The 17,294-nt window shown below is 45.4% G+C and overlaps 1 protein-coding gene across 1 annotated transcript in view; it reads right to left on the reverse strand.

The window, feature by feature from the left end:
• Positions 1-12,161, reverse strand: part of MSH6 (mutS homolog 6) — a 33,229-nt gene extending 21,068 nt beyond the window's left edge. Inside the window, exons 1-3 of the mRNA XM_007064899.4 lie at positions 11,795-12,161; positions 9,183-9,385; positions 5,374-5,543 (exon numbers count right to left, since the gene is read on the reverse strand). Coding sequence (XP_007064961.2) covers positions 5,374-5,543; positions 9,183-9,385; positions 11,795-12,009 — 588 coding nt within the window. The 5' untranslated portion in view covers positions 12,010-12,161. The remainder of the gene's footprint in view (positions 1-5,373; positions 5,544-9,182; positions 9,386-11,794) is intronic.
• Positions 12,162-17,294: the final 5,133 nt, after the last annotated feature.

The following is a 17,294-nucleotide window of genomic DNA, read 5'->3' on the forward strand; positions in this document are numbered from 1 at the left end:
ATAATCAAAATTATACAATGATCTCTGAAGGGCCTTAGGCAAAGCCCTGCATAAATCCAGGCAGAACTAAAACACTGATGAATTTGATCTCTGCAAGACCTTGCCTTCCTCCTGTCTATATATTTAAGGATCAAACACAATTAGAAATCTAGTTCTTGTTTATCCCATTTTTCAAAATCAACTATGGAGAAAGAAAAAGAATGATCCAGTTCAGTGGTCAGGGTGCCAGCCCAGGCCTCTGGTTCGATTCCCTGCTCCGCTACAGACTTGTGATCTTGAGCAAGTCAATATCTCTCTGTGCCTCTGTTTCCCCATCTGTAAAATTGGGGTTACAGCACTTCCCTACCTCACAGAGGTGTTGTAAAGATAAATACATAAAGGACCGTGAGACGATCAGATCCTATGATGGGGGCTATACAAATACATAAGATAGACAGAACTGGTAGACTTATGACACTGAAAAGACAGAGGGAAAAGGGCATAGCTGAGTCATCAGACTGGACCTACTTTCAATGGCTACAATTACATTATTTGGTCTGAAGCCATTCAGCTGTACCTGACTCACTGTAACTGGGCTAAGCAGGAAAAGAAACATAACCCTGCTTAGCACATTTAGCTACTGCTTAACAGTTACACAGAAATAGTGCTGGAGGAGTAAAGATCTGAACCAGTTCACTTCCCCCACAGCCCCAACTGGCCAGGGGGCTGAGCAGGGACAAAATTGAGACCACCTTCTTGGCTTTCCTTTTAGCAGTCCAGCTGCAAGGTGCGATCTTCCCACACATGGAGGCTGCTTGAAGCTGTGCAATCCAACTGAAGTTTAAGACTATAAAACTCACCAGTCAACAAACCAAATAGCACCCTGGAGCTTAGTCAATCAGCAAATTTAGACAAGGTCGCACATCAATTAATGATAGCTATGACAAGTTTAAGACGGTAAATCCCATTTCCTAGAAGCCTGGGCAAAAAGAACATTAAGTGTTAAAAATCTCTTAAAAACCTAGTCTACTTCTATTTCAATGTTTTGAAATTGAAGTAGTTTCAGGAACATCACCTGCTCAATAGTTCCCTTGCCAATTTTGATTTACACTACATTTTAAAGTTCCACCTTCTCTGTATGTATATGTATCTTACTATATGTTCCATTCAATGCATCCGATGAAGTTGGCTGTAGCCCACGAAATCTTATGCTCTAATGAATTTGTTAGTCTCTAAGGTGCCACAAGTACTCTTGTTTTTGTTTTTTGGTTTTTTACTACATTTTAAGACTTTCTTCCCTGTTGCTGTCTGAATCACACATAGCAAGAGAAATGTGAAACAGATCACAAAGTGCTGTCAAAACACAAACTGAAGTAAGACTTCTTTTTAAAAATCACAGAAACACAGAGCTGAAAGTGACCTCAAAGTTATGTCCACACTGCAGCTAGGAGGTGAGATTTCCAGCAAAAGTAAACAGTGTCATGTTAGCTCAGGTTGAGCTAGTATGCTAAAAATAGAATGGCTGTTGCAGCACTGATGGCAGCTTGAACTAGCTACCAGATTCCAAACCCACCTGACCCCAGGCAACTAGCAGCACTGATGGTGGCATGAGCAACATCCAACACTGCTATTGTTAGCATACTAGCTCAAGTTGAGCTATCACAGGTCTGTCTTACTCAAGCTGGAAATTACACTTCTCCGCTGCAGTGTACATAATCCTGCCTCAGCATGGCAGGGTGGGTATAAGTATACTTGGACCCTCCTTGACGTAAGTTTATCTAACCTGTTCTTAAAAGCCTCCAGTGCCAGGGATCCCATAACCTCCCTAGGTAACCCATTTCCTTTGTTCTTTCCAGTTAACTGTAATGTAAGTGTAACTATCTTGACGCTGTCCCTTTAACAATCTAGTGATGCGTGGGGACCCCGGCAGACAACAGCGTGCCATTAAAAATCCTGCCCGGCCCACTCTTTGCCACCCCCTGCCCACTGCTCTCTCCTTGCAGGACAGGCAAGCTTCCCCCTCCCCCCACCTCTTCCCCCAACATGCTGGGTTCCTGCCCCTCCTCTCCCTCTCTGCGGCCAATCAGCTGATGGCCCTTGCTACCGAGGGGGAGAGGGAAAAGCAGAGCCGCAGCACGCTCTCTGCTCCAAGGACCTTGGGGAAGGGGGTGGAATCAGGGCATATGCCCTCCAGCGCCCCCACACCCATGCCCTGACTCTTGCACCCTCCACATCCCCACCCCCACCCTGAGCAGCAAATGGGAGCTCCTGCACACACACACCCACATTCCCACCTGCACCCCTCGAACCAAATGGGAGCTTCCCAGGTAAACACTCCACACCCAAACCTCCTGCCCCAACCCTGAGCCCCCTCCCTCATTCTAGCTCCTGGCCAGATTCTGCACCCCAACCCCCAGCCCTGTTCTCAGCGCACTCCCACCCTCATCTCAGTGCAGAGAAAGGAAGAGAATGGCTAGAACCAGGGAACTATGTGGACAGGGCCGGGACCCCAGACTGGCAGCGGGCTGAGCGGGGCCGGCACCCGGGACCCTGGCTGGCAGGAGCCGGTGGACAGAACCCCACACCGGCAGCGGGCTGAGCCGCTCAGCACGCTGCTGGTCTGGGGTTCTGGCTGCGGGCCCCTTGCCAGCCGGAGTCCCAGCCACAGGCCCCGCTCAACCTGCTGCCAGCCTAGGTGAACGGAACTCCAGGCCGGCAGCAATTTAATTTTAAATGAAGCTTCTTAAACATTTTGAAAACCTTGTTTACATACGACAATAGTTTAGTTATATAATATATAGACTTATAGAGAGACCGTCTAAAAAACGTTAAAATATATTATTGGCACGCAAAACCTTAAATTAATGTGAATAAATGAAGACTCGGTACACACTTCTAAAAGGCTGCCGACCCCTGGTATAGGAAGTCTTAGCCAAAATTTGCAAAAAAATGCATGCTTGTAGTTTGCTTCTGAAATTCATGTTTAAACACCTACTTAAGTGCCTGATTTTAAACATCCCCTCCGCCCCTTCTTTTTTTAAAGCTTGGCCCTAGTTTGTGGTCAGATGTACTTTTGTCTGCCCACTCCCCCACAAACATTGAACATTAAACCCATTTTCTTTCTTGCCAAGTTTTCAGTTATTGAAAATTCAGAGCTTAATCAAAACCACTAAAATATGTTATAAGTAACTATCCCTTACAAGGTGCATCTTGTAGTGGAATTTTGATTTACCTCTTACTGCTCATTTGTCTTTACTATTAATGCCACCTGATATGCTACAAGTGGACTTCACTAATAAATTACATTTCAACAGCTAAAATAGCCAATTAACTGTAATGTTAGGCTAGATCAGTGGTTCTCAAACTTTTTTTCCTGCGGACCACTTGAAGATTGCTGAGAGTCTCGGAGGACCACTTAATGATCTTTCCAAATGTTGTTTGTACTTAGCTAGCTATTGTAAAGTGCTTTGGATAAAAGCACTATATAAAAAAAAAACCTAATAATAATTAGGTTTTTTGTTCTACAAATAAAAGCACACAACTCATTTTAATATCAGTAGTCTTACCTTTCTAATGTGATGGATGTGCCTTCTCGCCTCCACCACAGCAATCACAGAGCTGAGGCTAGGAAGGAGGGCTGTCTCTCCCCGGCAGCCACCTCCCTGGAGCTGGGGAAAGTCGCCTCTTTCTCTGGCCGCCGCAGCCCTGCACATCCCAAATTCCCCCCATCCCCTCTTATCACCCCACTTCCCCCTCCCACCTACCCCCTATTCCCCCCCCCAAGGCTGACACCTCACCTTACACGTGCGTCTTCTCCAGGGTCCAGGCACCTAATTAGTGGAGCCATGCCTGCACGGCTCCATTAATTAGGTGGGTGGCCCTTCATTCTCTTGTGTGCGGCCATCCAGGCACGCACCTTAGAGGGAACTATCCACGGACCACCTGAATGGAGCTTGCGGACCACAGTTTGAGAACTTCTGGGCTAGATCCCTTTTCAGATTTTCAAATGCAGGCACTGCATGGGCCATGATTATAGATCTCTTCAACATAAAGAGATTATAGATCTCTTCAACATAAAGATCTTAGATTCCACTAATTTCTCCAACATAACCACTTCCACACTAAATGTAACAAATTTATCATGGCCAGATAGCACTTATATAGCATTCCATCATTTGCAAAAAGCTTTAGAGGTGGGTAAATATTATCCCCCTTTTACAGATAGGGAAATGGAAGCACAGACTGGATAAGTGAGACTACAAGTTACACAGGAAGTCAACAGGAGAACAGGAAACATACCCAAGTCTTAAGACTTCCAGTCTAGTGCCCTATCCACCACACTTTCTCTCAATAGAGCCAGCCTTAGCAGTGTAGTGTAGTGGATAGAGCACTGGAGTAGGGCTCAGGAGTCCTGGATTCTAGTCCTTGCTCAGCCACTGGCCTACTGAGTGAGTTTGAGGGAGAGAGAGGTGAAGTAACTTGCCCAGTTTCCCCATCTGTAAAATAGGCATAATGATATTGACCTCCTTTGTAAAGCACTGAGATCAACTGATGAAAAATTCCATATAAAACTAGGTATTATTAAATATGGGAAGGCCTGCAAGACAACCTTTTTACTGTCTCCTCACCACAACCATCCACCATAAACACAGCATTATTATTCATAGGGCTGGGAAAGTTAAGAGTTTTTTGGATTTTTTTTTTTAAAGAACACATCCCTACCTTATTTTATATAAATGTCTGTGTCTCTACCTGTCTCCAAGAGAAGGGGGCTAGGTCCCCCAAATTCCTGCCAAACGTTATTTTTGTGAAGAACACATCTAGAAGGTTTTGTGTTTGGTGTTTTTCTTGAAGAAAAATGAAAGCTGGGACTGAATGTAAAAGAAAATCTTCAAAGTCTGTTAAGGAAACCAAAGCGGACATGGGGTGAGATGTAAAGTATTTTCACGGATTACAAACTGGCCAGGAGACAGGAATATGAACGAACACCCAATTTTCCACATGACAAGTTTGTCAGTGAGGGTGCCCCATATTTCTACAATTAAGACCCATGTTTCATATGGATAGTTTGTTCCATATCTGCTCACTCACTATGCTGTTTCTTGTACATTACTCTGAAGTATAAGATGAGACACTGGTCTGATCAATATGGAAATTCACTTCTTTCCTACACTTCTACATTCTTCAACAGTAACAATATGCAGGAATGCTATTCTTTGGCTATTAACAGGTTTCATTAGAACCCAAATTGTTTCTGGATTACTCCTGATTCAGACAACAAAAGGGGTTATTGAGAAAGGAAAGGATAAGATGACAACATAGCAAATGTGGGCTCTTTTTCCCAGTTCTAACACCACCTCTGCAATGAGATCACAAAAAACAGAAAAGAATTACCTCCATCTCTTCCTCATCTTCAGTATCTGAAGGTTCATTGCACACTGCCAGCTCAAGCCGCTTAGTTTTATCTTTGCGCATAGCCTCATCTGCCATTTCCATTGCTCTTTTAATTTCAGGCTTTGAACTGTAAAACATACCTCCCCTCTGCGTTTCCCTAACCGCTGAGCCTACAAAACATGCAAATAATATGTCAGAACCAGAAGCAAAGTCCAGCCTGAGGCCAGTCATCACTATAGATGCTCACTCTCCGCATTTAAATAAATTATGTTCAGACCACTAGTATCATCCAGCATTTTTGAATCACAAGTCCAATATGAAATTATTCCATCTTACTGATTTTAAACATGTAAACTTATTTGTTCAGCATGAAGAAGTAGGGGCAAGACATGCCTAAGAGAATTAGTTTGTATATCTGTCCAGTAAAATGTGTACTTAGTGCAAGAACACTGGATGAGTCTCACATTTCTACAACTGATTAGTCTTGGTCTGAACATTTATCCAATTATAAGAGAACTATTTTCTGGATTTAGAATTTAATTGCAAATGCTATATCTGACAGTACCCGTCATGGTTGGAAAAACAACATTTTACACTGGCAGCATGAGAGCTCAAATTGAGACCATGATCTGGGAATGGGACCTACTCAAATAGAACCTTATGCCCTTTCTGTGGATCACTAAGGAACTGGGGTTGAAGTTAGTAATCCAGCTTTTACCCACTGGCTTTTCAGTTAGAACAGAGGTCCCCAAACTGTGGGGCACACCCCTCTAGAGGGGCATAGAGGAACATCCGGGGAAGCATGGCCTGGGCCAGCCCCCATAGGGGGGTAGGGAGGGAGCACCACCCAGCTGCATGCCCCGTCCCCAGCATGGCCCTACCCCTGCCCCCATCCTCAGCGGCAGCTCTAGTTCCCGGCCCAGGGCCGGGGCTGGTGGCAGGGCAGGGAGCAGAGCCGCACCTGGCCACGGTCCCAGCTGCCAGCCCCCACCACAGCCTGGCTGCAGCTCTGCCCCTGCCCCCAGCTTCCCGGCCCCATACCCACCCCTAACCTCCCTTCCCCTCCCCTCTGCAAGCCACAGCCCCACTCCCAGCTCTGGGAGAGCACAGATGGGGTAAATGCTTTTGTTTGTTTACATTTACATTTGCAGGAGATAATGCTGCCTGCTTCTTGTTCACAAAGTCACCTGAAAGTGAGAACAGGTGTTCTCATGACACTGTTGCAGCCGGCGTTGCAAGACATTTACATGCCAGATGTGCTAAAGATTCATATGTTTAAGATTCATATGTTTCATACTAAAGATTCATATTCCATGCAGATGACAGGTTCTGCTCGATAACAATCCAAAGCAGTGCGGACCGATGCATGTTCATTTTCATCATCGGAGTCCGATGCCATCAGCAGAAGGTTCTGTAGTTTCCGCATCGGAGTGTTTCTCTTTTCTGACTTCCGAAAGCATGCTCCACACCTCATCCCTCTCAGATTTTGGAAGGCACTTCATATTCTTAAACCTTGGGTCGAGTGCTGTAGCTACCTTTAAAACTCACATTGGTACCTTCTTTGTATTTTGTCAAATCTGCAGTGAAAGTGTTCTTAAAATGAACAAGCTATGCTGGACATCATCTGAGACTGCTATAACATGAAATATATGGCTGAATGTGGGTAAAACAGAGCAGGGGACATACAATTCTCCCACAAGGAGTTCAGTCACAATTTAATTAACACATTTTTTTAAATGAGTGTCATCAGCATGGAAGCATGTCCTCTGGAATGGTGGCCAAAGCATGAAGGTGCATATGAATGTTTAGCATAACTGGCATGTAGATACCTTGTAGGGTGACCAGATCTCCCAATTTTATAGGGACAGTCCCAATATTCAGAGCTTTTTCTTATATAGGCACCTATTACCACCCACCCCCATCCCGATTTTTCACACTTTCTATCTGGTCACTCTAATACCTTGCAATACCAGCTACAAAAGTGCCATGCAAATGCCTGTTCTCACTTTCTGGTGACACTGTAAATAAGAAGAGGGCAGCATTATCTCCTGTAAATGTAAACAAACTTTTTGTTTTAGTGATTGGCTGAACAAGAAATAGGACTGAGTGGACTTGTAGGCTCTGAAGTTTTACATTGTTTTGTTTTTGAGTGCAGTTATGTAACAACAACAAAAATCTACATTTGTAAGTTGCACGTTCACAACAAAGACTGCACAACAGTACAGGCAATCCTCAGACTTACGACACAATTGGTTCCTGAAAATTGCATCTAATTTGAAACATAATAGGAACCGCAATCCACTCCATTGCGGGACAGAGTGTCGTAAAGTCAAAACCAACGGTCGTAAGTCGAATCAGGGTGTCAATTCAAAAACGTCGTAAGTGCTGTTCGTCTTAAGTCAAACGTTGTAAAGTCGAGGACTGCCTGTACTCATGAGGTGAATTGAAAAATACTATCTCTTTTGTTTATCTTTTTAAAGTGCAAATATTTGTAATTGAAATCAAAGTGTATATTTTTATTACAACATAGAATACAGTACATATGAAAATGTAGACAAACATCCAAAATATTTAATAAATTTACATTGGTATTCTATTGTTTAACAGTGCGATTAAAACGGTGATTAATCGCAGTTAACTCATGATTAACTCAAATTAACCACGATTAATTTTTTTTAATCGTGATTAATCGACAGCCCTAGTTATATTCATTCTTTGAAACAATATAATTTAATCTGTTCTGTAACTTCTAATATTACCATAAAACTTTAATATAATGTTTGAATTTAGAAGTAATTAAAGCTGTACTTAGATAAACCAGCCAAAATCTTAAGGATCACCAGAACTGATATGGTTAACTTAAATTATGTAATCAATGTGTCTAATCCTACGTCTAGTCTTTTGTTCTCAGACAAATGTCAATCCTTGAGACCTCCCAAGGTCCCCCAGCAAAATCAGGAAAGACCAGGCTTGACATTCCTGGTATTTCTAGGGCAGGGGCAGGCAAACTTTTTGGCCTGAGGGCCACATCGGGTTTCCAAAATTGTATGAAGGGCCGGTTCGGGCAGGCTGTGTCTCCACAGACATCCAGGCATGGCCTAGCCCCCACCTCCTATCCAATCCCCCGACTTCTCGCCCCCTGAGTGCTCCCCCGGGACTCTTGCCCTATCCACCGCTCCCTGTCCCCTGACCACCCCCAAGACCCCCCACTCCTGACAGCCCCCATCCAACCCCCCTCCTCATTCCTGACTGCCCCCCTGGGATCCCTGCCCCATCCAACACCCCTGCCCACACCCCCGACCACACCCCCAAACTCCCCTGCTCTCTATCCAACCCCCCCTGCCCCCTTACCGCGCTGCCTGGTGCGCCAGTGGCTGGCAGCACTACAGCCACGCAGCCCAGAGCACCGGGTCAGGCCACAGCTCTGCAACTGCGCTGCCCAGAGCATTGCGCCAGCGACGCAGAGCACTGAGGCTGCAGGAGAGGGGGAACAGCGGGGGAGGGGCTGGGGACTAGCCTCCTGGGCCAGGAGTCAGGCAGGAGGGTCCCGCGGGCTGTAGTTTGCCCACCTCTGTTCTAGGGTAATAAAAACAAACAGAAAATCTTTACAAAATACGTACTTTCTATATCCAGAAGAAGCAAAAAAAAGGACAAACATTTTTTTGTTTAAAACCCTTTAGAGCAGTGAGTTTCCATTCAATAGGAAACGGAATTTTCCCCACACAGGAAGTCAGCAGAAGTGTTTATTCCTTTAGACCAAACTGCCTCTCTCCATTTCCCTTTTCAAATATTTAAGTTACATCTCTTACCTTTATATGGCTTTAAGTATTTAATGCTAACCCAGCCCCTTGTTGGGCTGTCATCAAAAAATTGTACATGTACACGAGAGGATTTTCCCTTCGCTCTGACTACTGTTTCTTCAGTTGGGTGGTTGTATACAAGACACGGCCACCAAGGGTACCCTTCCATCTTGGCCCAAACCAAATCACCAGGTGAATAATCACAGGAGACACTGCAAACACAGACACAGAACTTGATTAACAGGTGCAAAGTCAGTCTCTTCATAAAAGTTACTACCTCTAAGATAGCACTACCTCTAAGTCAAACTATTTATCAGACGCTCCTAGAGAGACTGGGTTGGTCTCAGCAGGTCTTGGTTGCTCTTGGGTTAACAGTTATATTCTACATGCAAACACTTTTACTGAATAGAACCTGGTTCTTACACTCCCAAAGACCTCTAGCAAACCCAGTAGATTATCCATGGGGGTGTAAAAATACTGGACATAATTTAGCTAAAAGGGAAAAATCTTCAGGAACAGATTTTCAAGAGCAATTAGCAGCCGCAATTAAGAACAGATTTTTAACAGAACTCACTTCTCACTAAGGGAAGTGCCTAGAACTTTCGAAAAACCTCAGCAGCTAACAGAAATAGGACTGTTGGATGCTGTGAACTTTAAAAAAAACTGGAAAACAATGGCCTGCTTTTCAAATCAGCAAGAGCTGGAATCCAGTGCTGATTAGCACAGATTTTATAGCACATATTAAGATGTCAAACAAGCAATAATATTCAGGAAAGATTAACTAAATGCTAATTGATTCACCATGGTTTCTTTAAGCTAGAAGAAAAATTGTTTCTTCACAAATGGCTATTCAATGTTTCTTTGAACATGATTTTCACTAAGCGCTGAAAAAAATTATTTCAGAGCTGTTTTAAGTCCTTTCCCCTGCCCCAAAAGACAGTTTTATTTCATCTACACTAGCAGTTTATTTCCAGTACTGGCTCATTCCTAGCAACAAGGGTTGTGAGTTCAATCCTTGAGGGGGTCATTTAGGGATCTGGGGCAAAAATTGGGGATTGGTCCTGCTTTGAGCAGAGGGTTGGACTAGATGACCTCCTGAGGTTCCCTTCCAACCCTGATATTCTATGAACAAGCCAGTTTCAGTGAAAATGGACTTCCTGTATTTAAAAAAAAGACACATACTTTATCTGAAAGTGGTAAGATTATATAAAAGGTTTGCGTACCCCACTGTACATTTGTACATTATTAAGAATCTGGAAAATTTTCTTTAACAGCAACTTTATAATAATTACACATAAAAAAATGTTTAAAACACTAAGATTGCAACATTAAGCACTCAAAAATTAGGAAATGCCAGAATTACGGTTGCAATTTCAAATCAGCCCCTTGTATGCACGCATTATAATACAGTAATTAAAATGATCACACTTTATTTCCACAGAACCTTCGTCTCATTTAGCATACAGGATGGATGGTGCTCACTGAATAAGCAGTGATTCAATATTTTGTTTTCTCCTTATTCAGTGTGTGGCTATAGGACAGGTCTACACTACTAACTTACATCGGTGAAATTACATTGCTTGGGGCTGTGAAAAATCCACCTAACCCCCAGTGCAGATAGTGCTATGTCAACAGGAGAGCTTCTCCTGCCAACTTGACTATTGCCTCTCAAGGACTTGGATTAACTACAGCTGATAGAAGCTCTCCTGTACCTGTAATAGGGTCTTCACTAAGGTCCTGCAGTGCTGTAGTGTAGATAAAAGAAAAGGAGTACTTGTGGCACCTTAGAGACTAACCAATTTATTTGAGCATAAGCTTTCGAGCAAAGCTTATGCTCAAATAAATTGGTTAGTCTCTAAGGTGCCACAAGTACTCCTTTTCTTTTTGCGAATACAGACTAACATGGCTGTTACTCTGAAACCTGTAGTGTAGATAAGAGATTCTCAGCCTTTTTCTTTCTGAGCCCCCCCCAACATGCTATAAAAACTCCACAGCCCACCTGTGCCACAATAACTGGTTTTCTGCATATAAAAGCCAGGGCCATCGTTAGAGGTTAGCAAGCAGAGCAACTGCCTGGGGCCCCTGCCACAGGGGCCTCCACAAAGCTACACTGCTCAGGCTTCAGCCCCAGGTGGCATGGCTCAGGGACCTGGGCTTCAGCGCAACCTTTCTACCCTGGGCCCCAGCGAGTCTATTACTGGCCCTGCTTGGAGCGCCCCCCTGAAACTTGCTCGAGGCCCCCCTGGTTGAAAACCACTGGTGTACATAAGCCCTTAGTTACTGCACACTATTCAAACCGTGCTCTGAACACCGTATTATTATTCATTTTTTCATGGGTTTTTCTATAGCGCTTATCACTACGGTATTCATCTTCACAATACCGCTGTGAGATGAGGGGGTGATGAGATGAGATGAGGAGAGGCCACACGACTGGCTCCATCTGGTGAGAGTGCTGAGAAAAAGCAAAGAAACCGACCCCCTTTCGCGCCACCCTCCCAACGCCAACCGGCCGAGCGCCCCCGGCCCCTCGCAACTCCCGCCTACCAATGCCCCAGGCACCTCTTGCCCGGGACAACCAACAACAGCCCCAGGAACTCCCACACACCCGCCTACCCGGTTACCTGGGGGCCCGGGCCGCCTTTTTTCTCCCCTTCCCATGGGCCTCGACTCCGCCGGATTGTCCCATCTCCGCCGCGCCGCCGCCGGCAGCCAGGGCTGCCTCATCCCCGGCTGCCTCGCTGGAGGCCCAGCCCTTCCGCCTGTCTGCGGCCGGAGGAGAAGGGGCCGGGGCCTGGGCCTTGGGGAAGAAGCGGAGCAGGGTGCTTTGCCGAGACATGGCTGCGGCGGGAACCAACGACCTACCGCCCAATCCGGCCAGAGCGCGAAACCCACCACCGTCGGCCCCGCCTCCGCTGGGGGTGGAGGGACCCGGAGGAGGCGGGCCTCAGGCAGCGCTTGCCCAGAGTCGTCCCTGCCCCCCATCCAGCGCCGGCGTCGGCCCCGGCCCGCCCCATATAAACTGGTATTATTTGCCACATTAATAATCTGGCCAATTTTTCACTGCGTAGCCACCCAAGTCACTGTACAGCCTTGTACCCACTGCACTGTGGCATCCTGACTTGCACCCTTCACATGCCACCCACTTCCCTGTAGCTCTATTATCTGCTAATCAATTGCACAACCGGTGCAGCAAGGTGGGTCTAAATTATGGTTCCCTAGATTTCCGCAGCACAATAGATTGGAGTAGGCTGGGTGCAGTAGAGTGGAGATCCTGCAGCAGTTTCACGTAAATTAAAAAAATTAAGGCTTTTATTGCATTAAATATGATAGTGGATACTACAGTGTTCCCTGTCCTATTTATTTTTTTAGTACATTCAATTTATTTTATGCTGTCTTCCCATAAACCTGGACTGCAATGACAACATGATTTGCACAAATGTCCAGTCTTGGCACCCAGGATTTGTTTTCAGGTATTTGCTGAGCTTGAGAAGCCGGGATTTTGAAATATGGATCTACTCTACAACATGGCTCCTAAAATAGCCTCGATTTCTAGAGAAAATAGCTTCATTTAAATAGTCTCTTCCCAAGAGATAAGCTGATAAGAGATAAGTGCTCAAGAGTCATCAGATAGCAATAGATACTATAAGTGAGATACACTTTCTGAAAGACAAATGATGTAGTAAAACGACAAAGCATAGGTATAGAAAGCTGCCCATTAATAAAAAGAGACTGAAGAGTGATTATATTTTTTATATTTTATATTTCTTAATTCACTTCTTTTTTTTTTTTTTTTTTTTTGGTAATTTCCTGAGGCTTGATCTGGTAAAGAATATTCATTATCTTAAAGCTAACAATGCTTAAAGCTAACACCCATGCTTCTCGCCCCCTGGTGGCCTCCCCGGGACTCCTGGCCCATCCATCAAATAGCAGTGTAGACGAAAAGCTTGGGTGAGTAGAAAACCATGCAGGATTCATCCCCACAGGGTTCAGGTGTGTCTTTACTCTACTTGCCTAAGCAGTGCCTCACCATCTATGTTGCTATTTATACCTGGTCTAGGGGGGCATGTAATATATTTATATGCTGCCAAAAGGAATGTGCAATGTAGATGTACGTAGAGACACAGGAGGTAATTGTACTGCTGTACTCAGCACTGGTGAGACCTCAGCTGGAGTACTGTGTTCCATTCTGGGCACTACACTTTAAGAAATATATGGACAAATTGGATACAGTCAAGTGGAGAGCAGCAAAAATGAAAATTTTAGAAAACCTGACCTATGAGGAAAGGTTCAAAAAGTTGGATATGTTTAGTCTTGAGAGAAGAAAACTGTGAAGGGCCTGATATCAGTCTTCAATTGTGTTAAGGGCTATTATAAAAAAGATGATGATCAATTGATGTCCATGTCCACTGATGGTAGGACAAGAAGTAAAGAGCTTAATCTGCAGCAAGGGAGATTTAGGTTAGATACTAGGGAAAACTGTCTAACTATGAGGATAGTGAAGCACTGGAATAGGCTTTTAAGGGAGGTAATGAAGTCCCCGACGTTGGAGGTTTTTAAGAATGGGTTAGGCAAACACTTGTCAGGGGTGGTCTAGGTATATTTGATCATGCCTCAGTGCAAGGGGCTGAAATAGATGACCTCTTGAAGTCCCTTCCAGCCCGGTATTTCCATGATTCTACAATTCTGTGAGACTATGGAGCCTCAAACTCATTGAAGCTAGTGGATACTGAGGGCACTCAGCACCTTCCAAGAGATAGACAGACTCCAGTTTGGCAGAGCATTTCAGATGCTTAAATCCATCCTTGTTCAACTAGATATTTAAGCACATGCTGAATTAGGGCCTCAGTACTGTAATTTTTGTGGCACCCATTGTGGCACCCCTCAGGGTATAACCTGGACTGCGGAACCACTGTGTCCCCTTTTACTCTCTGGATCAGGATACATCTCACACTGCGCTGCTAGCGACAAGCAGTACCTTCAGGCTTCGCTCTCACATAGCGACTGGCATGTAAAGGCACACCCAAAGTTACATGCAGGCTCTCACAATCTCTTATGCACTATACACAAGGAGACACCAGCAAATCCCATGTTATACTGTTTTGTTCATTGGATTGTAATAGCATTGCCAGCTACAATTGGTTAGTTACATGTTGGAAATCATTCAGAGAAAGACTGATGTTGAAACAACAGAATTTATTGATGAAATGCTGAGCATGTAAAACAAATTGCATCAAGCCGAGAAACAGCATTTCATCCACGATCTAACTTGTATGCATTCTGTTAATCAGAACATATATTTTTATTATTTTATTTATTTATTTGTATTGCTGAAGCACCAATGAGCCCTAGTCATAAACCAGGAACCCATTGTGCTAGGTGCTGTACAAACACAGAACAAAAAGCTGGTCCCTGCCCAACGTTATTATCTAAAGTAGCAGCATCTGGTGACTCTCAATAATGCAACTACCCTCTTGTTATAATAAAGGGGGAAAATAACATTACATTTACTCCTAAAAATAGACCTTTTTTTAACCAAATATTTCAGCACGTTGACATTTGACTTCAAACTACATTATTCAAATGTTGACTTTATAGCAGATGTAGGGTTGCCAAGTGTCCGGTTTTCAACCAGAACACCTGGTCAAAAAGGGACCCTGGCAGCTCCGGTCAACACCGCTGACTGGGCCATTAAAAGTCTGGTTAGTGGCAGAGTGGGGCTGGCAGGCTCCCAAGAAGCAGTGGCTCCCGAGAAGCAGCCGGCAAGTCTGGCTCCTAGGCGAAGGAGTGGCTGGGAGGCTCCATGCACTGCCCCCTCCCACAGGCGCCGCCCCAAGCACTGGCTCTGCAGCTCCCATTGGCCAGGAACCATGACCATGGAAGCTGCAGGGGCAGTGCCTGCGCAAGCAGGCAGCACACGGAGCCACCTGGCTATATCTCCTCCTAGAAGTCAGAGGGACATGTTGTTGCTTCTCGGGAGCCGCCTGAGGTCAGTGCCACATCCCAGCCTGGAGTCTTCTCCCACACCCAAACTCCCTCACAGAGTCTGCACCCTGCACCTCAACCCCCTGCTCCAGTCCCGAGCCCTCTCCTGCACTCCAAACCCCTCTGCCCCAACCCGGAACCCCCTCCTGCATCCCAAACCCCTCATCCCTAGCCCCACCCCAGAGCCCACACCCCCAGCTGGAGCCTTCACCCCCTACCGCACCCCAGCCCCCTGCCTGAGCCCTGAGCTCCCTCCAGCATTCCGAACCCCACAGCTGCAGACTGGAGCTCCCTTCTGCACCCCAAAGCCCTCATCCCAGGCCCCACTCCAGAGCCCTCACCCCCTGCCAGAGCCCTCACCCCATCCCGCACCCCAAGTCCTTGACCCAGTCTGGTGAAAAGCTGGTCTCCATATTGGAAGAGAAAGTTCAAAGTCTGGAGCAACAGGTATCGACCCTACGTTGCATAAGAGAAACTGAAGATTTCCTGGACGGACTTCAGGATATGCTTCTACAGACACAATATTCTGAAGATTCAGAGCAGGCCGCACTGCGGGGACAGGAGGACGGTGAAGAAATGTGGAAGCATGTGACCTCCAGAAGAAGAAAGGGGAGCGTCCATGTACCAGCAACGCAGATACAGGTAAGTAACCGTTTTCATGTTCTCTCCACAGGTACTAATGCGGAGAATGGACTAGATGATACATCTGAGGGAAGGGAACAGAAGGAGACTCCGCCGATTGGAAGGCATGAGATGCACAGTCCTAGGGTTGGGGGTTCCACGACCACCGCTCCCAAGAGAAGGAGGCGGGTGGTGGTGGTCAGGGACTCTCTCCTCAGGGGGACTGAGTCATCTATCTGCCACCCCAACTGGGAAAACCGAGACATCTGCTGCTTGCCAGGAGCTAGGATTCACGATGTGACGGAAAGACTGCTGAGACTCATCAAGCCCTCGGATCGCTACCCCTTCCTGCTTCTCAACATGGGCACCAATGATACTGCCAAGAATGACCTTGAGCGGATCACTGCAGACTACGTGGCTCTGGGAAGAAGGATAAAGACTCAACAAGTCATCACTTCAGAAGTGAGCTGTAGCTCACGAAAGCTTATGCTCAAATAAATTGGTTAGTCTCTAAGGTGCCACAAGTACTCCTTTTCTTTATGAGGGGGAAAGGAGTCCAGGAGAGCTGGCTGTATTTTAAAGAATCCTTATTGAGGTTACAGGGACAAACCATCCCGATGTGTAGAAAGAATAGTAGATATGGCAGGCGACCAGCTTGGCTTAACAGTGAAATCCTTGCTGATCTTAAACACAAAAAAGAAGCTTACAAGAAATGGAAGATTGGACAAATGACCAGGGAAGAGTATAAAAATATTGCTCGGGCATGCAGGAGTGAAATCAGGAAGGCCAAATCACACCTGGAATTGCAGCTAGCAAGAGATGTTAAGAGTAACAAGAAGGGTTTCTTCAGGTATGTTAGCAACAAGAAGAAAGTCAAGGAAAGTGTGGGCCCCTTACTGAATGAGGGAGGCAACCTAGTGACAGAGGATGTGAAAAAAGCTAATGTACTCAATGCTTTTTTTGCCTCTGTCTTCACGAACAAAGTCAGCTCCCAGACTACTGCACTGGGCAGCACAGCATGGGGAGGAGGTGACCAGCCCTCTGTGGAGAAACAAGTGGTTCGGGACTGTCAAGGTTCCTTCCCCACTCTGAACTCTAGGGTAGAGATGTGGGGACCTGCATGAAAACCTCCTAAGCTTACTTTTACCAGCTTAGGTTAAAACTTCCCCAAGGTACAAACTATTTTACTCTTTTGCCCCTGGACTTCCACTGCCACAACCAAACTTTATCTGGGTTCCTGAAAAATGTAGTTTGGACACGTCTTTCCCCAAAAAATCCTCCCAACCCTTGCACCCCACTTCCTGGGGAAGGTTGGGTAAAAATCCTCACCAATTTGCATAGGTGACCACAGACCCAAACCCTTGGATCTTAGAACAATGAAAAAGCATTCAGTTTTCTTACAAGAAGACTTTTAATAGACGTAAAAAGGAATCACTTCTGTAAAATCAGGATGGTAGATACCTTACAGGGTAATTAGATTCAAAACATAGAGAATCCTTCTAGGCAAAACCTTAAGTT

This window comes from Chelonia mydas, chromosome 3 (genome assembly GCF_015237465.2).
Source record: "Chelonia mydas isolate rCheMyd1 chromosome 3, rCheMyd1.pri.v2, whole genome shotgun sequence".
Taxonomy (NCBI): Eukaryota; Metazoa; Chordata; order Testudines; family Cheloniidae; genus Chelonia; species Chelonia mydas.